Source organism: Rhinatrema bivittatum, chromosome 16 (assembly GCF_901001135.1).
Source record: "Rhinatrema bivittatum chromosome 16, aRhiBiv1.1, whole genome shotgun sequence".
Classification (NCBI taxonomy): domain Eukaryota; kingdom Metazoa; phylum Chordata; class Amphibia; order Gymnophiona; family Rhinatrematidae; genus Rhinatrema; species Rhinatrema bivittatum.
In genome coordinates this window covers 24,912,502-24,938,785 of record NC_042630.1, presented here as the reverse complement: position 1 = coordinate 24,938,785, position 26,284 = coordinate 24,912,502, and the positions used below count along the sequence as shown (strand labels likewise).

Sequence of the window (26,284 nt, the reverse complement as noted above, 5' to 3'; positions counted from 1 at the left end):
GTTCCTAGGCGCACTAGGTCTGTGCCTAGGGGGCAGTTTTCTGGGGGGGGGGGGGGGGACGACAGAGAAAATAAAAAATCCAGCTGACTCCCCTCAGCTCGTTTCCCAGGGTGTCTTCTCCCAGCCCATTTCAGCAGCAGCTGCTGTTTCAGTATCATAACTACCAGTGTGCCATGGCCTACTCACTTTGGGTTCAGGCCCAGCCAACCATGGCTTTCGGGCACGAGAAGAGGGCTGGAGTAGCAATGCCCTCACAGCAACCCATTCCCCCAACAGTGAAAAAGAGGATCCTACCCCACGACGGCAAAGAAGAGGGCTGGAGCAGCAAGGCCGTCACAGGATCTATCCCTGCGGCGGCGGAAATAGGACTTTGGCTGTCCCTAATGAAAAGGCCTTGGGTGTGTATGGGTGTGGGTGAGAATGGGAGCCTGAATGTGTGTGGGTGAGAATGGGAGTATGGGTGGGTGAATAGGAGCCAGGGGATGGGAGTGAGAATGGGAGCCTGGGTATATGTATCTGTGAGTGAGAATGGGAGCTTGAGTATGCAGATTTCTGTCTGTAGGTGAGAATGGTAGCCTGGGTGTGCATCTGTGTGAAAATGAGAGAGGGGGGCGTAAGAGCTTGTGTTTGTGGTAGAGCATGTGAGAGAGTTTGTGTGTTAGAGCATGTTAGTGAGAGCTTGAGTTTGTGTAGAGAATGTGAGTGAGAGGTTGGGGAGGAGAGCATATGCATGAGAGCTTGTGCATGTGAGGGAGTCTGTGAGAGAAAGCATGAGCCTGTGTGTGTGAGGGAGAAAAGGGAAGAAGATAGTAGGAGAAGAAACAGAACGAGAAGAGAGACCCTAAAAAAGAATTAGGAAATGACTGACAAGGGAAAAGTAGGAAAAAAAAAGAGACTGGGACCAACTGATTAGAAAAATAGAAAGATCAGACAACAAAGGTAAAAAAGAAAATTATTTTAAGATTTTAGCAATTGGAATATGCCATCTTTGGGAATGTGCATTTCTTATATTTTTGTATTTTGCTCTTTCTTCAGCATTCTACTGTTTAGAGTCTGATTTCTAAGGCTTTCTATTTTGATTTTGTCTGCATGCTCCTGTTTCTAATTTGTAATCTTATTTCTATATTTGGTAAGGGTTGGTCTCTCTTTTGCTTGTGTGTGACTGAAGCGCAGTATTTCTGCTAGCGTGTAGTTTCTCTGTAGTAGTCCAGCTTTTTCTGTTACTCCAGTAGGTGATGTATTAATGTTCTAGGGCCTAGTGTAGTATTTGCATTGTTGCTTTTTCAAAAGGTTAATGTTATTTGAGTCCTGAGAGTCAGTGCTGTGACTGTATGGTATGGCAAAGTTCCAGATGTCTCTTTTTTGCAGGAGTTTGTGTTACTTCACAAAATGTTTAGCAGTGGAGGGATATTTTTTGCTGAGGTGACACCAGAATTTGAATATTTTTTTTTCATATTGGTTGTAATGTGCTCTGCACCTGTTCTGATGATTAATGCTATTTTATTGTCATTTTGATGATTTCTGGCTTTCTGCAAAGAGGATTCATGAAATAATACATTGATTTTTGTTTTATTACATGATTGATTGGATCTGTTTGTTTTATTTGCTTTTTACATAATATACTTGTGCATTTATAAACTCCAATATAAATTAATACAGATTAATAAAGGGTTTTTAATGCTAAATGCTTGAAATAACTGAGGTAAAATGTTTTAAAGTTTCACATGATGTATAATGGCTGTTGCAAACTACTTAGAAAGTCATTGTAGGGTGCTGTATATGGCATTATTTATCAATAAGAATACAACTAGTAGGTCTCAGACCTGCATGCCTAGAGCCCACCCTTTCTAACCTGGTGCCCACCCAAAAAATCAGTTCTGGCTACTCCACTGGGTTAGGGTGAGTCAAATGTGAGCAGAAGGGAACAGATGAGTGGGAAGAGGGGTGAGAGAAGGGGGTGAGTGACAGAGGGATGGATATGCAAGGGAAGGAAAAGCAGTGTGAACGAGGAGAAGGAAAGGGGATTTGGAGGTGAGATGGGAGTTCAAAAGAGTTTGTGAAAGGGACTCTTACATGTTTGTGTGAGAATGAGCATGTATGTGTGAGTCAGCGTGTGAGAGTCAGTGAACCATCCTCTTATTGTGGGAACTCACGTTTAGCTTGCACCCACCAGTTGCAGGGGGGGCAGGTTAAGGGAGGTTACCCGTTCAGACTGTAGGAAATGGTGAGGTTAGAGTGTCCCTACATGTAGGCAGGCACCTAGGAGCCTGACAAGCCCTGAGTGAGCGTGTATGAGAGAGTCAGTGAGCAAATGAGTGAGAATGAACATGTGTGTGTTAGAGAGTGTGTGAGTATATGAAAGAGAAAGAGGATAAAGTCTGTGCACAACCTCCAGCCCTTTAGATTCCAGTCACGCTGGAAGCTAAAGTCCCAGGTATGGAGAGTGGGGGAGTTATTAATCCTTATTCATTTTAGTTATTGGGTGTTACTTGATATTTTCGTTATTTTGAAATATGTTATTAGTGTTTGTAAAACGTTTTAACAAAATTGTTTAACATTTTTATGTTTTTAATTATTGGTTCAATTTGTCAGCCGTTTTGAAACATTTTTATGAGTATAGTTTCACAATTATGTTTGATGTTTTGTATTTTTGTATTTTATTATTGTTGTATGAGGAATGGTTATGTTTCTGTTTTTCCATTGTATGTGCATTGCATACAGAGTCAGGCCTCTTGCACTTTCCAATTCATTTTTTATCTGCACATTTCTATTTATACTTTATTGTGTCTTTATTATGTATTTGGTGAGGGTCTGTCTGTGTTCTGCATGTGTGACCACAGTGAGGTATTGTTAGCAAGTAGTTTGTGGTTAGGGGTCTAAAGCAGCTTGGCTTATTTTGTTTTCCTAATAGGACGTGCAAAATTTGATTTGGTGTACCACAAGGTTTGAGCAAACCTGAGTGTGCTATGAAATAAAAAAGGTTGAGGCGCACCATAACTTTATTTCTGTTTTGAGTTGTCAGTGTTAATTTAATTGGTAATGTCCTACCTGGGGTGGGGGGTGGATGACAGCACCAGCAGTGCCTAAGGGTGACAAAAACCTAAATCCAGCCCTGAGAACTGGGCTGGGAAAGGAGAAAGATGGCTTGGATAAGGGGTGGGAGATAGAAAGCTTGTAGGTTGGTGAGGGGTGAGAGAGGGGAGAAGTGGATACAGAGGCAGAAAAAATAGAAATGGAGAACAGATGGAAGGATTAAGGTCTGAAACAAGGGGAGAAAGAAGAAAAGAAAAATGGAAAGGAGACTGTGGAAAAGGAGTTAGAAGGCAAACAAGACAAGTGGAAAAGAGAGGCTCATCCCAACATAATATGAAAAAAAACCATCCAAACAGCAAAGGTAAACAAAAGCATTTTATTTTCAGTTTACTGATTGGAATAGATCAGTTTTGGGAAACGCTCTCTCATATGATGTATTTTGCACCATCCAGAAGAAAATGCATTTGTCTCTCCAGTGTTACGCTGCTTGCAGAGTTTGAATTCATAGGGGTTCCGGTTCAGCTTTTGACTACACGTTTCTCATTTATGGGCCCTTTTTCTTTACTTACTGAGTGTCTGTGTTCTTCATGTGTGATGGAAGTAAGCAGTTCTGGGTAGGCATCAAAAGCAGTTAGGTGTTCTAGAGCCTATTGTAAGATTTGCAGCGTTATCTTTTCATAGGTAGAGTTGTTGCTGTTTGAATCTGGCGATCAGTGTGTTAGGGCATTTGCTCTATAAGTGCTGAATGTGTTTTTTTTGTCCAGGGTGTGCTTGGCAGTGGAGGGAGATTACACTTTTGGTGAGATAACATCAGAATTTGAATTTTGTTTTGTCTGATGAGTTGTTAAGGGAAACAGCCTAGTTCTGCTGTGTCCTCAATGTTGGAAGTTTCTGAGGATTCAGATTATCACTTTACTAAATTCATCCTACAAGGTTTACATAGGCATTCTGTCCCACCCTCTATAGATCGCTCGGCAATAATGTGGAAATCCATGCATACAGATAAGTGCCATAGGAGAGGAGTTGGGGGCATCCAAAAGTAACCCTTGTTTAGAGTGGCCCAGCAAGTCATTAGTTTTTAGCAAAAGACTTGCTAAGAGACAGCGGCCGGAGGAAGTGAGAGGCCACTGATGCTGAGGAGAGGGTGGGGATTGAGGGACCTACAGACTATAGTCTTTCAACTCCCCACCCTGTCCCCAGCAATGTTTCAGAGAAACCGTGGGGGATGAAAGAGTCTATAGTGGTTTAGCATTGCCGAGTGCTTGAAGTCATTCCGTTTTAAACATTTTAAAATGTCACCCATGATGCAAGATAATGACTGCAGCCTTTCTGTCAGGTGCGTACTAAGGTAATATTTGTCAATAAGAGTATAATCAGCACGGCTCCGACCTGTAGGCCTAGTGCCCATAATTCTGGCTACGCCACTGCCGCAAATACAACAGGGGCAAATTATCCACTAACGCAGGGCCCAGATCTCTGCCTCTGGAGGCAGCAGCAACAGACGGGGCCCAAATCCCCCCTCCCCCTCCAGGGGCAAGAATAATATGGGAGCACATCTCTGTGTGCAGGGGTCGATGCAGCCTAGGCTATGGCAACCCTTCAGCAATGTCCCTAAGTCCTAGTCCCCTCTCTCTTCTCCAGCACTAAACCACCGTGTCTGCTTTAGTAGGAGAAAGTGCACGCCATTCATTAGCCCCGTTTTGGAAATGCAAAGTCAGTACTGACAGCAGCAGCTGGAATTTGGCAGCACGCACGGAGCATGCTCACAACATTTCGGCAGCACAAAGCGTGGGCAGGGGCCTAAAAACGGCTGCCCACACTTAAGTTGGTATCTAACATGGAAAACAGTGAGGGGAAACACAGCGCTAGGTTTACCAGGGAGGGGAAGGCATGACCCTTTTTGAGGTGAATTATCTGTCATCACAGTTTTGGTCGTGGTACAGCCCTTTTCGCTTGTTTCCAGCCCCAGTATAGCATTGCGGTCCTCTAGTGGAAGGACGAGCCGGAGAATGAATCGTAGACCTCTGGGGAGAGGAAGGAACCCACATCCAACACAGACACGCACACACACACAACTCAAGACTCAGAGAGGGGCCATCCAACACCCCTGCCAAGTGGGTGGTGTTTTTCAATGAAACTAGATAGAAGGAGCAGTCAAACCTCACACAGGACAGAAATCATCAGTAGAAGGAGATACTACACTCTTAAAAATAAGTGAAAAATAATTCAGACAGCCAATATTAAAAAATGATTATATAAGTTAGGAAATCGGAAAGCTAGGAATCATTAGCGTAGCTCTGTGGTTCTCAAGCCTGTCCTCAGGGTAGTCCACAATGAATATGCATGACATAGGTTTGCAAGCCTTGCCTACACTGTATGCAGATCTTATCTCATGTACATTCATTGTGAATATCCTGAAACCCTGCCTGGTTAGGTGTGTCCAGGAGATTGGGTTGCGAACCCCTGGCGTAACTGATATCACTGCTGGTCATACCATTTACCCCCAAAAGCAGTCTGTGTGGAGATAATGAAAACATTTTTTCAAGTATTTTCGAATTGTAAATAAAATAATAGATGCATTTAAAAAGAACATAGTCATATCAAATAATCCAAAAATTACCAAACTGTCCAAAAACATAGGAGTAAGTTGCCTCCTAACACAAGCAGTGTCCCCAAATCCAATACCGAGCCTGGCAAAAGTCTTTGATGGGGGAGTAACTAGCACTGTAGTCACATGTAACTGAATTCTGTGCGCTTCATGGGCCAGAAATGGGTCAGTCCATAAACCGGAGTTAAAGAGCAGCTTCATTTTTTGTATAATCGTCTCCCTGTAAGGGGTAGGGCTGCGTGAGCATGAGTGCTAGAATAAGTTTGCATGTGTACAGTATGGGCACAGGTAACGCAGGCATGGGAGGAGCACGTGCACTGACCGAGTGTATGAAGTTGGTTGCGCAGGACGCAGGGTCTTGCAAAACACTTTCAGGTGCATGTGCCACAGTCTGCTGTGGCGAAAAAGATAGCAGTCTTTTTAAAAGCAGCTTTTGCTGTTAGTGCAGCCAGTGATTTGGGCTTTCCAAGCAAAAAAAAAAAAAGGTTTTGTCATCTTTCTCTTCCGTGGCATGTGACTTAGAATAGCAGAGTTTCTTTGAGCAAGGCTGGCGAATTTAGCTGAGAGAGAGTAAAAGAAAAAGTGACAGATAATAAATGGGAGATGAATGGCTGTAGCAAGGGATCCCCACAACACTACTTCTGCCCTGAGCAGCAGTAAATGTATCTGGCTTTAGGGGTTCAGGTGGTGACTGCAAACCATGTGTGTGTGTGTGTGTGTGTGAATAAACCTTTGTAGACAGCTTGTGCATGGCATTTATGCTGGCTGCTTCTTGAGTGCCCTGAATTTTCTTTTTTCAGCAGTGCTGAATATGTTTTAAAACACTTCTCGTATCTCCCAAATAACCATTGCTATTTGTCAAAACCTTAATTTCTTGATACATATTTACCTTCTGGAGCCCCAAAACCGTGCGAATGTTTTTGACCCACTAGAGAATAAAGCCACAAGGCTGCTTTTTGAAAAAAGATACTTATTAAACTTGCCAGTTATTTCTAGGATGCTTTAGAAGTACAGAAGGTACAAAGCAGGGGTGAGATCATGGCTCCAGGTCAGAAGGACAGGGCAGTATTGAAACAGAGGAGTAGAAAAATAAGATATGCCTGACCTGTTCTTACTGATCTGGAACAGATGTTGCCTCTAAGACAGTGAAAAGTGTGCATGTTTGCAGAGAAAAATGGCATTAAGAATGTCCAAAAACCCCTAAAGCAACTTCTGCTGTGGCTGCTTCTTGAAAAGTCATTTGGCAGGTTCCTCTTTGACCTATGAAACTGTACCGGATGTGAATGGTTAAAACATTAAACAGTTAGCAGGTGAGTGTATTTACAATGCTCGCTCCTATGTGTACCTTTTCCTTATGCTCAACACAGGACCTGGAAAATACATGAATTTGGGAGCAACTGAAAAAGGCGTTGCCAAAAAAAATCAGGGATTGTGGCAGAATACTTTCCTTCCAAGGTTTGACTGCAAGGAGCAGCTTTCTGCCCAGGCTGTGCTATGGCACAAACCGCTATATCTAGGCACCTGGGGGTGTGGGAGCAGAGGCTGCCTGGGCTTAAGTTTACATAGTCATGCAATCTCTTCCTCTCCTTGGTGTCACATCTAGTGTCATGAACGAGGGGTAATCTCTTCCAGTACCAGGCATCACGCCTCCATTCTCTCTGTAGTAAAGATCCCCTCACTCACACGTTGGGAATGATGGATTACATGTCCTTTCCACCAGCTTTACAACGTGCACTAAGGTTTCCTACTTTTCCAAGACTAGAGGTAAGGCATGGATATTATTCCTAGCTCCATATATTCTGAATATATAATATGGGGGAGAGGAGAGAAGAGTAGAGTCTGTGACGTGGACAAACACGGTGGCCCCGTTCTGTCTCCACTGCAAGAATTCTCTGTGAAGAGAAAATCTTTCTGCTGAGCGTTGCTAACGCCAAAACTCAGCAAATGTTGACCTTGCTACAGCAGAATCCATCACACCCCAACCCTGTTAAGACGGAAAACATGTCAGGTAGAAAGTGGAAAGCAAGCCTGCTGTCCTCGTGCATTAAGGTAGGGCTCGTTTCCTATTTCTAAGTTTCCTTCCAAGAGCAGAGAGAAAAAAAACCAAATCCAAATCAGGCTGCTTGTACTGTTATCTACAGCCTCCTCGCCACGTTATCGGGTCTAGGCTAAGCCAGTCATGTTTTAACTCAGTTGCATTAAGGAACAGGTTATTTTCTTGCAGAATCTAAAGTCCACAAGAAGAGTGGGTCAAAATTGGATCTGAATCAAGACCTTCCTATTTCCCCAAGAAGCTCCACCTACTTTTTTCAAGCCCCTCCCTCTTCACAGCTCCCCAGCACCCTAAAAACCTCTGAAGTCTGTCCTCTTTCGCACTTTACAGCCACCATTACCTGTCACTCTAGCTTGGGGCTCCCTTTCTTTTCAGCCACTTATGAATCACTCTCCCAAGGTTTGCTGGCTTCTAACTCAGAGCATGTGGAATTCCGTGCAAACATAAGTGCCACGCAATTAAAAGCCTTTTGTGGGATAATCTGTGGCTTCTAGTAACATGAAGAAGAGATGCCAAGAGCTTCAGCAACCAGCAAACAGCACGGGCAGGTTCTCCAGAAATTAATGTAGGTGTTCCCCAAAAAAGGCCACTAGCAGTGATCAAGGAGTGCAGCATCTTTTGAATTAACAACCAGGGGAAGGTGCCTTGGAAGCAGGACGATCTATAATGTTAGCGCTTTCGAGGGATTCAGCTCTGGGCTCTCTGTCAGCTCCCTATTTTGATGGCTGACACTTTTTAGCATTAATTTCAAAGAAGAATCCAAGGACTTTGGAAACAAAATAAACGGCTCCCAACCAGCAACTGCTTTAAATCTCTTTGTGCGAATTAAAGTTGAAATACTGTGGACAGGGTAGACGAGAAACCGGCAAGGACTGGCTCGGCCCTTTCTACTCACGCCCTCACAGTGAATGGATGATCGGCCTCATTCTGCCTGAGCAGACTGCCAGCCGCAGACCGACAGCGCTGACCCCGCGACCCGCACAGGGATGGAATGTCCAAGCTTTCCGGGCTGACGGCACTTTGTGCTCCCTCTGCAGCAGCAGTGCGCGGTAGGGATAGAAATGTAGCGTGGAAGACTTTGGCTCTTGTCCAGTCCCTTTCCCCCCCCCCCCCCCACCCCCAGTACTCGGCTATCATGAATGACTGCGCAATGCCGCCTCAGACCAATGAACATTTACTGCTCCTTTTCTCAGCACTCTTCAGATCCAGCTGGGCCTTACTGGTGGGATTCTGGTGGACAGGACAAAAGAAAAATACATTAAGATGCAGATCACCAAAAAAAAAAAAAAAAGTGTGTATTATCAGAGAGTTCGCACCAGCCCAAAACCCCATCTGACACCTCGTCACTTCCAGCCCCTCCATCAACCTTTCCTCAAAGCATCAACACCCAATCGCACCCAGTCCCCCAGGCAGCCCTTCCCATAATCATCCCTTCTCCATAATTCCCTCGTACCCAAAACACCATCCAAAACCAGTCCCACAGCAACCCCTCCATCATCCCTTCCCACTTCCCTTACACCCCAAAACCCGCACCACTATAACGAGTCTTCTCCCTGCAATACTCACTCGCTTGGAGATCTTTACTAAGATATCACGAGCCAGTGCGTTGAAAGCCTTGGAGAGGGGGAGGGAAAGGATAGAAGAGAAAAGGTTATTAACTCTCTGCTCAGTAACGCGGAGGGGAATATCACAAGGTGGGAAGTGTCTGACTCTGTCCGACTTGATAAGCTTATAAACAACGTAAGGAGAAATGGTTTCGCGGCAGCCCACAGTGCTGTCGGGTGGATGCACCGCTGCTTGCAAACAAAGTAGGTACTTTTTCATCTTTTTTGGATCTCGCGGTTTCCTGCTGCTCCTCCTGGGCTTACAGCTCAGTCAGCACCAGCCTCTAGTGGGCCTTCATTTATAACTATCCAGGGTTCTCGCCTCTCTATTACATCCCCTCCCAACTCACAGCCCACTCATCGCAGTGGCAGTCCTCAGCCAGGGCCACGCACCAGGGATCCTCTTGGAATCCTGTACCCATGGGTCCTGAATCTGGCCACTAGGTGTCGCTGTTGCATTTGACTGACTGACTCCGTCCTCCCAGGGACTGTGATGCCTCCCCAGCATCCCTGACCTGGGAATCAAACCCAGATAAACTGCTGAGGGCCTTTCCAGCCCTTTATTTCCAGGATTCTACGAAATTTAGAGGCAGAAAAAAAAAGCTGTATTTTTATTTACGCTTTCTCCCCATTGGTTCATCTGTTTCTTATGTATATTGAAGGATTCTGACATGCTGGTAAAGTGAGGACACAATTTTTGTAACTCTCACCTCGTCTACGTTCACACTGGACTTGGCGCTGGTCTCAAAAAATCGTATTCCGTACTCCTTTGCTAGCTGCATGGAAAGAAGGGTGAAAGGAAGGTTGTCTTCTGGTTCTGAGATCCTGAATAGGAGACTTCCCTTTCCTCACCTGGCCCTCTCCTCCTCCCCCCTCCTCTTTTCTTCATGCCTCAGCCTGGCCTTTTCTGGCCTCTGCCTACACACACTGACCTTATCGGCTCTCTCCGTAGGGACCTTCCGTTTGTTTTCTATGTCACACTTGTTTCCCAGCAGAAGCCTTTCCACTCCTGCTGATGCATTCTGTGGAGAGTAAAGTGGAGAAGCAGTCTCTGTGACCTAAGGGCTTAAACAGGCTGCCACCGAAGCAAATACCAAACCCTGCCGACCCGGAGCGCCTGGGACAGGTAGCTCAGTCACTCTGTGATGAGCAGAGACCACCGCGGCCTCTGCAGGAGAAACTCGGCTCTGGAGCATCGGACACCTCTGTGCTTCTTTCCCACCCCGCCCGGGTTCTCCACGCTGGGTTTCACCGAATGCTGCAGTAATACTCGCCTCTTTTATGCTTTTCATCCAGTTCTGGATATTTTCGTAAGATTTCTCATCTGTGATGTCATAGACAAGAATTATCCCCTAAAAGGAAAAAAAGAGCACACAATTTAAGTCCTGAAAAAGCAAGCAGAAAAACAAATAGAAAGACCTTTTAAGAAGCTAAGGACACAGAAGAATCCAAGTAATGGAATAACAATATGGCAAGCACTCAAGCAAAATAAACAGGAAATACACTCTTCTTAAGGTCCTCTAGGCAAATCTTTTATGGACAGGTAACATCATGTCCACACAGGTTGAATGTAAACTAAAATCAATGTATTGGGCCAGCTTGATAGTTCAACAGTGGACCTAGATAAGATTCTCAAGTCAGATCTGCTCTCAGGCAGGCTGCAGATGCAACATGGATAGACCCTAGAGAGAGGGAATCCCAGTCATTATGCAATGGTGGTTGGACTGCAGGGTCCCAGAAAGGGCCCTGGTGCACTGCCCACAGCCAAGGGCTGTCACTGGAATGACTGGGCTAAATAGCATAATAAATTACGTCAGAACAAAACCAGCATGGTCCTTTCAGTCTGCACAGGCCGCTCTGTGCAAATTCCGCCCTTGTCTTCTGATTAGGGTTGTAGCTGCCGCTCTGTGCAAATTTCCCCCTCGCCTGTTGATCAGGGTTGTAACTGCCACTTTGCAGATTCTCCTCTTGCCTTCTGATCAGGGATTTTTCAGGACATTAATGGCCTGCTGGCTGGCCTGTAATCACAGACAGACTGAGCAGTAAAGCAGGACTTGCTGATTTCTCACTGCAGGGTGCGCTTTGGGGTGCCTTACTCAGTTATAACTCTTTTCTAGCTTTTCTTTTTAGAAGTGCTTTCATCTAGCACATTACATCTGGGCACTAGTAGAGGGAGGAATCCAAGGAAGCCAAGCATGGAGCAGAAATGATATTAAATATGGTCAGCGCACTGCTTACCATGGCTCCCCGGTAATAGGCTGTTGTGATGGTTTTAAACCTCTCTTGTCCTGCTGTGTCCCTGCAAGAGACAAAGATGGGTTATTAATCCATAAGGTGATGGAGACACACTATTTAGCCCCTGTCATCAGTTCCAGCAATGACTGCCAGAGCAGGGCAGTGCAATGTAAGAACAGCAGATGCGTTTCCTCACCCTCAACTCTAAATTTAAGCAGAATTTTGAATCCCATGCACTGCTGTGCTGCTGCAGAACCAGTGCATACTATTTTCCTATTCCACAAACCACCTCGTCTCCTAGGTGGCATTCGGTGACTCTGAGTGACGCTGAAAGCCCAGATGGCCAGCCGGTTCCCACTTACCAAACCTGCAGTTTTATTTTTTTACCCTCGATCTCAACTGTTCGGATCTTGAAATCAATTCCTGCAAAACACAAAGAATGAAAAAAAAACAACTTAGTGATAAAAACCGAGGACATCCCATTGTGCTGAGTTTATAATTCTGTGATGCTATTTATCAGCAGGTCACCAGAATATACACTGACAGCAGCATCATAGAATAAAACATTGCTTTGTCTAGCTACAACCAGCACATGGAGTTGTAGCACTTTTTATAACGGACTGTGGCCTATGAACCCGGACTTCCCTGGTTTGCAGCAAGATTCAAATCCCTGGGCAAGTCACTTCACCCTCCCTTGCGTAGGGCCAGATTCATTACGGCTTTTCTCCCATTTTGTGTCTATGGGAAAAAAGCCTTAGGGGGTAATTTTCAGAAGGAGTTACGCAGGTAAATGGAACGACTATTGTAGCAGTTTTCAAAGGCCCCACTTACTTGAGTGAAGTGCATTTACTTGAGTGGAACCCAGTTTTACTCCCGTACAATGCTTTTTAAAACCAGGCCCTTAGTGAATCGGGTACTTAGATTTGAGCCCCCTGGCTTTGCAATGCCGAAAGGTGGAATATACATCAACTTTATCAGTACATAGTGCAGTGTTTATAATCCCATAATGCTGGCTTTCAGCACACAGAAGAGTGTGATGCTGTTTAGCTGCACATACCCTACTGTGTTTATAATCCCATGGTTCTGATTTATCAGCACATAGCACAGTGCTTATAGTCCCATGGTGCTTGTTTTTAGCCCCTGTGAGTGTTTATAATCCCACGGTGCTGGTTATCAGACTATAGCCATCATTTACTTTCAGGCCGATACAGTGCGATGGAGCGCACTGTTAACCTGCCACTGGACGCGCGTTTTCCCTTACCCCTTATTCAGTAAGGGGCCGAAAACGCGCGTCCAATCCACCGAACCTAATAGCGCCCTCAACATGCAAATGCATGTTGAGGGCGCTATTAGGTATGCGCGCGATTCAGAAAGTAAAATGTGCAGCCAAGCCGCACACTTTACTTTCAGAAATTAGCGCCAACCCAAAGCTGTGGGGGGAGTGAGGGGTAAAGCCTGGGATAAGCACAGAGGATCCTTAGCTGTGGGGGGAGTGAGGGGTAAAGCCTGGGATAAGCACAGAGGATCCTTAGCTGTGGGGGAGTGAGGGGTAAAGCCTGGGATAAGCACAGAGGATCCTTAGCTGTGGGGGGAGTGAGGGGTAAAGCCTGGGATAAGCACAGAGGATCCTTAGCTGTGGGGGGACAGTGAGGGGTAAAGCCTCAAATAAGCACAGAGGATCCTTAGCTGTGGGGGGAGTGAGGGGTAAAGCCTGGGATAAGCACAGAGGATCCTTAGCTGTGGGGGAGTGAGGGGTAAAGCCTGGGATAAGCACAGAGGATCCTTAGCTGTGGGGGAGTGAGGGGTAAAGCCTGGGATAAGCACAGAGGATCCTTAGCTGTGGGGGGAGTGAGGGGTAAAGCCTGGGATAAGCACAGAGGATCCTTAGCTGTGGGGGAATGAGGGGTAAAGCCTGGGATAAGCACAGAGGATCCTTAGCTGTGGGGGAGTGAGGGGTAAAGCCTGGGATAAGCACAGAGGATCCTTAGCTGTGGGGGAGTGAGGGGTAAAGCCTGGGATAAGCACAGAGGATCCTTAGCTGTGGGGGAGTGAAGGGTAAAGCCTGGGATAAGCACAGAGGATCCTTAGCTGTGGGGGAGTGAGGGGTAAAGCCTGGGATAAGCACAGAGGATCCTTAGCTGTGGGGGAGTGAGGGGTAAAGCCTGGGATAAGCACAGAGGATCCTTAGCTGTGGGGGGACAGTGAGGGGTAAAGTCTGGGATATGCACAGAGGATCCTTAGCTGTGGGGGGAGTGAGGGGTAAAGTCTGGGATATGCACAGAGGATCCTTAGCTGTGGGGGAGTGAGGGGTAAAGCCTGGGATAAGCACAGAGGATCCTTAGCTGTGGGGGGAGTGAGGGGTAAAGCCGGGATAAGCACAGAGGATCCTTAGCTGTGGGGGAGTGAGGGGTAAAGCCTGGGATAAGCACAGAGGATCCTTAGCTGTGGGGGAGTGAGGGGTAAAACCTGGGATAAGCACAGAGGATCTTTAGCTGGGGGGGAGTGAGGGGTAAAGCCTGGGATAAGCACAGAGGATCCTTAGCTGTGGGGGTGTGAGGGGTAAAGCCTGGGATAAGCACAGAGGATCCTTAGCTGTGGGGGAGTGAGGGGTAAAGCCTGGGATAAGCACAGAGGATCTTTAGCTGGGGGGGAGTGAGGGGTAAAGCTTGGGATAAGCACAGAGGATCCTTAGCTATGGGGGAGTGAGGGGTAAAGCCTGGGATAAGCACAGAGAATCCTTAGCTGTGGGGGAGTGAGGGGTAAAGCCTGGGATAAGCAGAGAGATCCTTAACTGTGGGGGAGTGAAGGGTAAAGCCTGGGATAAGCACAGAGGATCCTTAGCTGTGGGGGAGTGAGGGGTAAAGCCTGGGATAAATACAGGCGGATCACAGAGGAACAGTTGAGGATCATATCTGCAGTACTGAAAGAGAAAAAAGTAATGGGGGATGGGGGCTACTTATTCCTAGCCTGGGATCAGATCAGCAGAAGGCAGTGTTAAAGTGCAGAAGTCATGAAGGAGGCAAGTTTGAGTCTGTCACCTAGTGGCAAGCTACAGGGCTTTCAATGAATTTTGAAAGAAAAACTGTCCACTTAGTTTTCTCCTCTGGTGGCTCCACGTAATCTGGTATAGAAGTGCCTACATTTGCTGTTTCTGCAAGGGGGGAATGAGGGGAAAACTGCATGCGTGGATCTGACGTTTCAGCTCTGTGTGGATAGATTGCTCCCCTAAGCTAATCACGCCGCTCTTTAAAAGCGTTCCACCGGGATCTCAGAATCTGAAGCAGAGCTGGGCGACCAGAACATCAGTCCGAATCCTAGCTACAAGGGCTCATCTGCATAGATTACCCACTCCTGCCTCAACTCCCCTTTGCTCTTCCATCTCTAGAATTTCTTTTCTTTAATGCAGAGGATCATAGATATGTAAGGACTACTTGCTGCTTATTTCTGTCTCTCGCCAGCTGAAATAACTCCTGTCCAGTTTCTGAGTTGCGTAACTCGTGTGAATCATTTTTCAGCCTCAGCGCTGACCGAATCCATTTGGAGTATCTTCAGGAACTCCTTCAGTTTGGTGTCATGAGCTGTGCAAGGCGAAGAGAGCTTTCAGGCAGCCGTCCGCTGCGGGAGGGACGTGCAAAGGAAGGAGTCGGCAGCGCGTAGCAGAGAACGATCCTATGACAGATGGTGAGGCACATGCTTCAGACACACAGAGATGAACGTGGAATTGAGAAAGTAAAGGCACTGTTTCCTAGCAAGCATTTCAGACATGAGGCAGGAGGTCAGGATGAATGCTTAAAGTAGGTTCTAATCCTGGTTCTGCCACTAACGAGTCATTTTACCATCCCACAGGTCTTTGGGTACCATAAAGCGCTTTGGATCCCATCTGCACGTAAAGTATTATATAAAATGTCACCACTGCAATTGCTCCCCTCTTTCAGTTTCTTCTGCATCGCTGCGTATAAAGTTGACAGAAAGCGGCACCTCGGGGACAGAGCGCAGTGATCTATGGCACATCCTTGGGAAGGGAAGAAAAAGGAGGCAATGCTAAAACCCAAAGCCCTGGCAGACTTTACGCTTCTGTAATTGTGAGGAGCTGGAACCGTCAGCCTGCTCCTCTTACACACGGTGTGGGAAGGGGGCAGCTGTAGAAATGGTCTCAGATCTTCATCTGCTCTGGGTCCCAGGTACATAGCGACAGGTTTGGTCTTCAGCAAGCACTTGCCAGAGTAACTTTGCCTGCAGTGTGGCTTATGAATTCCAGGCCTTAACGGCCCTAGATGCTTCATTCTTCACGCGATGGATCTGTTCATAGAGGTACAGATCTGGCATTCATGAGCTGGTCACAGTCCTCTTCCATAAATTCTAAAATGCTTTTAATGAGGGAAGAGGGTCTGCAGCAGCACAGGATGGAGACAAACGAGCAAACTGGGAAAGCAAAGAGTTCTAATCTGCCGATCTCTTCTATGTTGTGGGAAATAATACCAAAAGCTCATTTTGTAAACACTCAATGCAGACATGATCTCTCTGTGAGATTTTCTCAATTTCTGTCATGGGGAGAATGTCTGGTGCATTTTATTTTTTAAATTCCTAACCGGCACTATCAACACTTCTAGGTGGTTTACAGTATGCCATGCATAAAACAAATATCACGGCACGGTACAGCAAACAGTAACTATGAACAAAAGCATAAACACACAAAAATATGGACCAACCTAACTACTTCCAATTTATCCTTTAAAAAGCTCAAGGACCACTTCCAGAGGCCTGCAGAAAAAAATGCGCTTTTACCAACTCCTGAACCTCAAGAGTGAGGATTCTGCCTGGAGATTGTTCGGGAGAGCATTCCACAAGTTTGGTCCGGCTGCCTAGAAGAAGCGGTCCTGGACCCAGAGTCTCATTTGCTTAAACAAAGGAACATCAAGCAGGTTCTTTGAGACCGATCTGAAAGAATCTTCAGGACAGAATTTACACACTCTGGGGGGTCAGTCCATGCATGGCCTTAAAAATTAACAATAAATATAACTCTCAAACCAACAGGCGAGCAATGCAGATCCTGCAGAATAGGAATTATAGGAGTCCGGATCTGTACCCCAGCAACACACAATCCGTGCTGCAGAACTAAACACAATTTATAAAGCATGTAGGGTTGACTGGGGAAGTCCAATATAAAAGTGTGTTACCATAATCTGAAGCCAAAATTATTTAGATCTGAAGTTGGCATCAAAGGTTTTATTTGCTATTAACATCCACAATTTGTAGAATGAAGATTTACCATTCTGAACCTGGACCGAGACAATCCGTAACAAAGCCCAGTCTGCAGTCTTTGTTTCACTATCCAGGGTAAGAAAATTGTGAATATCATCGGATGGAAACCTGGCTAAAGAAAGAATTCCAGTTTTATTTAATCTGTTCTCACACATCCAATCCTTGACTAATTTCAATCTCTCTTCTGAGACAAATGGATGAAATAGGCACAAGGAACTGAATGTCATCTGCATACAGATGGTATTTCACATCAAGATTGGCTAGAAGTTGGCAAATGGGAAAAGCTCACTCATTAAACAGTGTGACAGACAGAGCTGACCCCTGCGGGATCCTTGTAGACTGTGGAAAAATAGTAGGCTCTTTGAGAGCGAGCTGCTAAAAAGGATTCAACTGATGAGAAAACCAAACTGCTTCCGACGTAATACCAAGATATTGTGATCAAAGCTGAACAAAGATCCAACATAACCTAGAAAAAAAACCCCCCTCCACTGAGATCAAATCCTCAAGAAAAAAAACCCATCAGGAAAGGGAAAGAAGAAGGCTATCAGAGGTATGCCCAGCCTTAAAACCATCCAATAATGATGCAGATTGTTGAAGGACTACCTTTCCCAAATCTTCGTTGGAAATCAAGGGGGCTCAGAATTCAACGTGTTAAGCACTGGCCGCCCTGAGGCTAGCTTTAATTTGTCAGGCATATTATACTCCTGTTTAAGAATTAATTCACGGAGATTGACATAAACTCTGCCACATCAACCCTCAACAGCTTCAAGGGAAGGCGAGAACAGTCCACTGAGGGGCTTAAGTCACTTGGGGAGACCTTGTCAGACTGATCCCAAACCTTAAAGGAGTCAGAACCCACTCAAGAGAAGAAAGCAGGTTTAATCATGTTGTGTCCGTCGGTTCCCGACGCCCCCTTTCCGCCCTCCTCACCTCTTTGGCGCCTCCCTCTCCGCCCGCGGGAAGATTGGCTCCCGTGGCGTTCCTCTGCCGAGGTCCTCCGGCGTCCCCGGACTGGCTCCACGCTGCTAACCGCCATGTTTTCTGGAGGCCTAGGGGCGTGCGGGCGGCACGGCCCCGACTGAAGTACCGGCGATGGCGCGAACCTCGGGGGCGTCCCCCAAAGATGACGTACCCGCAACGGATATTTAAGGTCTTAGAATTTGCTAACACATCGAGTTAGCAAGGGTTTTGCTACCTAAGCTACTCTGCCTCCTCGGACTAACTAGGGGAACCCGCTCCTCGGGGGGCCTCGCTCTCTCTCTTACTTTGTAGATTGCAGTCTGGAACCGGTACTCGCTCCTCGTGGGCCCTTGTTCCCGGACTTCTTCAAATTCACTTCTGCCTGGAAGTCAGCACTGCCTACTACATCTGTGAGTTACCATCGCTCTCTCAGAGCTTTCCCTGGAACCAGGTATTCACTCCTCGAGGACTATACATTTCAGCTCCTGGGCTTCTATGAGACATTGTGTGAGTCTCACCATCAGGTTCGGTACATGCACTCTGCTTACCCTGCCTACTCACTATATTTCAGTTTCTCTACAGCTCAGCCTCCAGGGATCGCTGTACCAGCTTCTGAGGGACTACAGCCCAGCCGGGCATTCCAGCTCACTACTGCCACCTCTGGTGGTTCAGTAAACTGTCTAATAAAAGAACTAGTGTGTGTCTCCATACTCTGAGCCTGACCAGTGGTCCCTCTCGGGATCTTCCCCCGGGGGCGTGGTCATCTGCCACCGGTCCAAGGATCCACCCACAACTCTCCTAAATATCAACAGATTGCTAATCCCAAGCAGACTGTTAACTCCAAACTGAACAAATCATGAAAAAATTGCCCCAAAACATCAGGATTGTAAGGCAATTTCAGACTGGCACTGACTGATTCGGAGGAGTTAAAGATCTAACAATAACAAAAAGCCCACTAGATTGATTAGGAGCAGCTTAAATGCCTGATGAAAAATAACCTTTTTTTTTTAACCTATCCACCTGTGTTCTATAATTTTTTAGCAAAACCAAATATGACTAAATCATAAACCAATCCAGTGGCGTTCAGCCCATCAAAATTGCTGTTTCATGACCACTGGGTCACAACGTGCTGCCTAGCAAGTTACTCCTCTAACAGGAGCACTCACATTTAATATGCTAAATGTAGAGAATGATCCCAGAGCAAAACAGTGCTCTCTGAGTCACTCGCTGCACTCAGGACTCTAGATTTCACAAAGTTTCTCAACTTTATACTCAGCTCACTTAATGACTGGAACTGATGAAATCTGAGAGCAAGCCAACGCTTTTGGCATGTGAGCGTCCATAGCATTGACAGGAATGAACCTCACTCGTAAGCCAGGGTATGCTGGATAGGATCTCAAAGCTCTCAGATTTACTGCGAATGTCTAACGCTTGCATTGTACCAAAGAGAGCCTCCTCCTGGAGTTTATAACTGAAAGATTTTTTTTTTTTTTAATTGGGCCTGCAGGACTATTTCTGTATCGTTCTGGCACGTTTTCTCGGTCTCTGCAGATTTTGGGGGTTGAGGATCTTCTCTCTGTCCGTACCTTCCACAGAATGGTCACTTGGCACCGATGTGTCTATCAGCAATGCCGTTCGAGTGTTTTTTCTGCTTTTACTTCTATGTCCGATTTTTCATGCCTCAAGCTTTTTATCGGTTGGAATGGGAATTTCCCAGATGATCACAACTTCTTCACTCTCTACAGTTCTTTCAGTGCTTTTCTGGTATCAGGAATTCATAGTGTTTACACAGTTTCCAGCAGATAAGCTGTGCTACCTTATTACGTCTTTCTGTAACAGCACGTGACACACAGCAGCAAGATGTGTAACCATTTCCAGTTCTGTCTTACGGCATCTGCGTGTATCTGTTCTGCCGATTCTTTTCTACGAACCATCCTGCGCTGCTATTATCCGCCTCTCATCTTTAGGCTTAGGTTCACCTCGCCGTGGTCAGGTTCTGATCCATGTGGGGACTGCAGAAGGAACTCTCTCTGTTTCCCCACTGTATTTGTGCTTTCCCTAGTGTTTTCCCGATCTGATTCTCTTGCTTCTTCCCCCCCCCCCGTACCACCGGTAGAGTCCCACTCGTCTCTTTGTGTGCAGACCTAGTTCAGTCGTTCCGTTTCACGCTTCGCCGCTTTTTGAGTATTTAGAGCTTGGAGGCCTTTGTGCGTAATCTATTGCTGTAAGGCCCCTGCCACCCTCAGCGTAGGGATGAACAATCTCAGCCCACGTGCATGATGGGCACGGAGGAGAAGTCCTCGTTCTTACATTCCACTGTTTCAGATCACTGCGTGGACAGATCAGCGTCCTGGTGTGGTTTTAACAAAGTTGTCGCAGTACAGGAGAAATGTTTGGCCCCTTTCTGGTTTGACGGCAGAGCTTTGTATAAAATAAGAACTACTCCAGTCTCTTATCAAATTACCAAACAGGCATGTCCTTAATAGCCAAGACTGGGCATGAATGACAGCTCCTGCAGCACTAGATTTTGGTCTTCCTTGAGGTCCCATTAATGATTACACATTTTGCTAACGAGTCCAGTGTAAGGCACGCTGGGAAGTGGAGCAGACTTTGTCCTGACTCTTTCCTTTGTTTCAGTCCCCCTCTTCCCTGCCAGCTCAGCTCTTGTGTAACCGAGTGCCAGACTGAACATCGCATTTCCTGGCAACATTACACTTCCGTCACTGCCGATTGTGGACCAGTCTTCACTAGCCCGGGCTTTTAAAGAGGCAGTGCTGCTAAAGCTGCACTAAAAGAAAAGCAGAGGAGGAGGAGGAGGGGGGAAGGACTGGAGGTTACCAGGAGCCCACCCAGATGCTTCCTCCTGTACTGTGAGCACTCAGAAATCTAGCACTGGATGGACAGGGATTTCCCTACACCCAGGGACAAAAAATATGTTTCAAGGTCATTTCTATCCCAGGCATCACAACTTAAAGCATCTTCTCTCATCTAAAAGGTGCTCCATCAGCAGTTTATAAGAAAGGAGGGCGAAGTCCAGGGCAGGGGGCTGGACCTTGCCTGAATCCAAACATGTCATACCGGATCAGAGAAAAGCCATGTGCTCGCGGGCTGCCCTTTATCTGCTCCAAAAAAGCTCTCCTCTATCAGCTTCCCCATTATTCTCATGCTGCACCTCTCCTCAGTACCTGCTACTGGCCTCTGCTTCACTTCCACTGCCCATTCAAGGTAGGGTTTTTGTTTACAAACAGTAAAAAAATGCGGGTGAGCGCTCCCTGTTAAGCACCCGCTCTCCTGACGCGGGCATACGATTCTCTATTTAAATGAGGTGTCCCGCTAATAAGGAGGCTCTAGGGACAATAGCGCGTCCCTAGCGCCTCCTTAGCAAAGAGGTGGCTGTCAGCGGGTCCCGACAACCGACGCTCTATTTTACCGGCATCTGTTTCCGAATCCGCCGACAGCCATGGGTTAGGAAAACGGACGCTGGGAAAATTGAGCGTCCGTTTTCCTAACCCACTGATTGGTGGGCAGATTTTTTTTTTTTTTTATTTCTGGTTCCTCTGATTTAATATCACTAGGATATTAAGTCTCGGAGGGTGTACAGAAAAGCAGTGTTTTCTGCTTTTCTGTACACTTTTCCAGGTTTCTCAGAAGTTAACGCCTGCGCTTGGGGTGGGTGGTTGTGCGTTTGACGCACTAAACCCCTTACTGTCTAATGGGTAATTGGCCATGCGTTTCCGACAAGCATCTATCGCATGGTAAACGGTGCACTCGGCCGAGCGCACTGTGCTGCACCGGCCTGAAAGTCTGCTCTTAATCTTTCTCTCTTCCCCCTACTCCTCTCCTGGCGCCTCACCTCATGCAGGATGGGCCTTCTCTATCCTTGCAGCTTATCTATGGGAAAAGTTCTCTCCAGACATCCAGGAGTCCTCCACCCTGATTATATTGAAATCCATTTTTTTCAAGCTCACTTTTGGTTAATCCATTACTTAGCATTTCAGCCACCAGTAATATTAATATGTACTGCTGATCTGCTATATGTGGTGATCTCAAGGTCTCACAAGATTACTGCTACCACTACTTAACACTTTTAGAGCGCTATTCCACGTAGGCAGCCATGTTCAACAAATATGACACGGTCTCTTCTCAGCAGAGCTTACACAGTCTAAATCAGGGCAAACAAAGGGCAAAAGAGATTTGAGGAATTTCATTTGGTAAGATAATGGTTAGAAACGAATGAGACTGTAAGCCAAACAATCAGGGATTAAGATTTAAAAGCAGCCTCAAAAAAAAGGTGGGTCTGTAGACAGGATTTCAATAAGGCCAGAGAGGAAGCAGGTTGCAGCAGCTCAGGAAGTCTCTTCCAAGTACACGGCACAGCCAGGGGAAAAGCACGGAGTCAGGAATTGGCGGTAGAGGAGGAGGGCATGAGGTGGGCTATGCAGTGAGAGGAGAGGTAGTGAAGGATCTTGTAGGTGAGAAAGAGGAGCTTGAACTGTAGGCAGGAATGGAGAGGATTTATATGGCTGCAGCGAAAATTACATAAATAAACAAAAGAGAGATCCGAGAACTGTTCAACTCATCACCGTGAGCCGGACATCCATAGGGAAGAGGACAGTTCTCATAAACAATTGTATTTTTTACAGTTAGGAGAACTGAGTGTTAAGTATGTGACTCAGTTACAATTATCTTTCTAAAGACAGCTGCTTACACTTCACAGGGTTGAAGATTTCCTGTCTCTGAACCCATAACAAGTATTTGACAATCAATCTGCAGAAATAAGATGTAGAAGAGGTTCACCTCCTGGTGCTGGGAAGGCAGGGCTGTTCCATGATCCTCTTCCGTTCTTACTCTACAGAAAGGGTAACTGTTCCACCATTGTTACTGTGGGGAATGAGCACATCACCGCCTTATCCTCACTTGCCCAGTGTGCTGGTGTATTTATTCATCTTTCTGCTTCCGACAGGCTTGGGCTCTGGTACCTGGACTAAGCTCAGACACATCTCCATCCCAGATCTGCACCTTGCCAAGAGATGCTGACGTCGACCATTAATCAGAAACAAACTCACTTCACATTGCAAACCAGTTTTCAATCAACATGTCCACATTTTTATCCTATTTCTATTAAAAGGCAGAAGCCCCAGTACCAATCCCTGTGTTACTTCACTAATGACATTCTCCATTTGGAAAACTGACCATGTAGTCCTACCCTCTGCTCCGGCTTTTCAACCCATTACCAGTCCACAATAGGATGCTGCTTCTGATCTCTTGACTTTGCAATTTCCTGAGAAGTCTCTCATGGCGACTCTGTCAAATGCCTTCTAAAAATCACCTTTATCTACACCTTCCAAAAATTCCAAAAGACAAGACTTCCCCTTGCTGAAACCTTATTGCCTCTTCTTCATTAAATCATGAACATCTATATTGCCAATAAGTCTGTTTTTAAGAACAACAGGTCTATATTTTCCCAGCTCACCCAGCAGCCCCTTTTAAAAATCTGCATCAATCTTCCATTCTTCAGGAATCGTGGTCGTTTTAAATAAAAAGCTACAGATTATTAGCAACAGGTATGAGAGTTCGTGATTTAGTTCTTTTAGAACTCTGGGATGGATGCCATCTGGTCCTGGTGATGTTCCTCTTTAGTTTGCTGGTCTGATCAATTACATCCTCCATTGTCACAGATATTTTGGTTTTAGTCACTCGGAATCTCCGTCATTAAAGCATGTTTCAGGCGTGCGTATGTTCCCACTATCCACTTCTGTAAAGACTTGTCCTCCCCTAAGCACCCCCTTTTGCCCCTGGGTCATCTAATGACCCAACGGACTCCCTCACAAGCCTTTTGGTTGAAATACACCTGAGCAGGTCTGGGGGGCAGGCTCTCTCACACTCCCTGGTGATGAAGTCTCCTGGGGGGTGGAGGGTGATCAGGATGTATGAGAGATTTTCCAGTTTGGGTAGTGGTGGAGGTGGTACAGGGGATGGGTTATCTTGCACTCCCCCATGGTGGGGATGTAGGTACTATTATAGGGGGAAGGGGCTGGGGATTATTAGAAATTCTCAGGTTTGGATGGTAGTGGAACAGGGGTGGAGCAGGCTTTATTGCACTCACCGATTACTGAAGTCTGTCTTGAGGGGGGGGGGGTCAGAGTTTATTAGAGATTTACAGGAGGTTTAGGTAAGGGGAGGGGGGGCTCTTTCGCTCACCCATAGTGGAGATGTAGGTACTGTTGAAGTCTCTCTGGGTGGGGGTCAGGATTTATTAGAGATTTACAAGGGGTTTGGGGAGGGGGGGGGGGGTCTTGCACTCACCGATGGTGGAGATGTAGGTACTGTTGAAGTTATCCTCTGCGAAACGGATGATGAGACAAGTTTTCCCCACGCCGCTGTCTCCGATTAAAAGCAGTTTAAAGAGATGATCATAAGCTTTCGCCATTTTGCACCGGGAGGAGGACTCGGAATCTTTCTTCTTCTTTTTTTTTTTTTTCCTCTCCGGACAGTGAGAAACTTTCAGCGGCTCCTCCCCGCCTCCCACTCCCTGAGCTGCAGGAATGAGGAACTCCTCCTGCAGGAGAAGAGAGCCCTCCCCTGGCCAAGGAGAGAGGGGAGTTCAGAATCAGGGAGGGAGGGACCCTGTGCTGCAGGATCGTCCCCGGCCAAGGAGAGGGAGGAGTGAAAAATCAGGGAGAGAGGGACCCTCTGCTGCAGGATCCTCCCCCGGCCAAGGAAAGGGGGGAGTGAAAAATCAGAGAGGGAGGGACCCTGTGCTGCAGGATCCTCCCCCGGCCAAGGAAAGGGGGGAGTGAAAAATCAGAGAGGGAGGGACCCTGTGCTGCAGGATCCTCCCCCGGCCAAGGAAAGAGGGGAGTGAAAAATCAGAGAGGGAGGGACCCTGTGCTGCAGGATCCTCCCCTGGCCAAGGAACGGGGTGGGGGGGATGCAGTGTCAGGGAGGAAGTGACCCTGTGCTGAAGGATCCTCCCCCGGCCAAGGAGAGGGGGATGCAAGGAAAGAAAAAAAAGCCAGACAGGATGCACTCAGCCTCCCTCCCTTTTGGGTAGTGTGTGTATGTATATATATTTATATATATATGTGTGTATGTATATATATTTATATATATGTGTATGTATATATATTTATATATATATGTGTGTATGTATATATATTTATATATATATGTGTGTATGTATATATATTTATATATATGTGTATGTATATATATTTATATATATGTGTGTATGTATATATATTTATATATATGTGTATGTATATATATTTATATATATGCGTGTGTGTATATATATTTATATATATGTGTGTATGTATATATATTTATATATATGTGTATGTATATATATTTATATATATGTGTGTATGTATATATATTTATATATATGTGTATGTATATATATTTATATATATGTGTGTATGTATATATATTTATATATATATGTGTATGTATATATATTTATATATATGTGTATGTATATATATTTATATATATGTGTGTATGTATATATATTTATATATGTGTGTGTATGTATATATATTTATATATATGTGTGTATGTATATATATTTATATATATGTGTGTGTATATATATTTATATATATGTGTATGTATATATATTTATATATATGTGTGTATGTATATATATTTATATATATGCGTGTGTGTATATATATTTATATATATGTGTGTGTGTATATATATTTATATATATGTGTGTATGTATATATATTTATATATATGTGTATGTATATATATTTATATATATGTGTGTATGTATATATATTTATATATATGTGTATGTATATATATTTATATATGTGTGTGTATGTATATATATTTATATATATGTGTGTATGTATATATATTTATATATATGTGTGTATGTATATATATTTATATATATGTGTATGTATATATATTTATATATGTGTGTGTATGTATATATATTTATATATATGTGTGTATGTATATATATTTATATATGTGTGTGTATGTATATATATTTATATATATGTGTGTATGTATATATATTTATATATATATGTGTATGTATATATATTTATATATATATGTGTGTATGTATATATATTTATATATATGTGTATGTATATATATTTATATATATGTGTGTATGTATATATATTTATATATATGTGTGTGTATGTATATATATTTATATATATGCGTGTATGTATATATATTTATATATATGCGTGTAGAGCACTGTCTCAGAGAACTACAGCTAGAACTACAATGAATGATTAACAGGTTGGATACAAGAAACCGAAGGAACTTGCAGGGCAGATGGGAAGACATGAAATGGACTGCATGGGAGGGGCGGTGAGTAGTAGAGGAGTAGTTGGGTTTCATGCATGTTAGCAGAATATTTCCTTTTAAGAAATACTTCGGTAGATTAAACTTGAAGGTAGAGACTTGCCTGCTGCAAGGAAGAAGGGGTCTAGAACAGGGCTTCCCAAACTTTTAGCTGATCTGACTCCATTTTAGCACTTAGATGACGAAAAC

The 26,284-nt window shown here is 45.1% G+C and overlaps 1 protein-coding gene and 1 long non-coding RNA gene across 3 annotated transcripts; one reads left to right on the top strand and one right to left on the bottom strand.

Annotated features, from left to right (window-relative positions):
• Positions 1-3,390: 3,390 nt before the first annotated feature.
• On the bottom strand, positions 3,391-24,434 carry RAB13 (RAB13, member RAS oncogene family). 2 transcript variants are annotated; one of them, XM_029580464.1, is made up of 8 exons: positions 24,062-24,434; positions 11,896-11,956; positions 11,537-11,597; positions 10,573-10,650; positions 10,231-10,320; positions 10,009-10,074; positions 9,261-9,308; positions 3,391-8,924 (listed from the first exon to the last, which is right to left on the bottom strand). In XM_029580464.1, the coding sequence occupies exons 1-8, from the start codon at positions 24,183-24,185 to the stop codon at positions 8,853-8,855; spliced, it is 600 nt and encodes a 199-aa protein (XP_029436324.1). In that variant the 5' UTR covers positions 24,186-24,434; the 3' UTR covers positions 3,391-8,852. The 2 variants fall into 2 exon arrangements, with proteins under 2 accessions (XP_029436324.1, XP_029436325.1); XM_029580465.1 differs by lacking the exon at positions 24,062-24,434 and adding an exon at positions 19,037-19,254.
• LOC115077975 lies at positions 20,230-23,275 on the top strand. The gene is made up of 3 exons (XR_003853013.1): positions 20,230-20,980; positions 22,473-22,615; positions 22,719-23,275. It is a non-coding gene; the product is annotated as an uncharacterized LOC115077975 (long non-coding RNA).
• Positions 24,435-26,284: the final 1,850 nt, after the last annotated feature.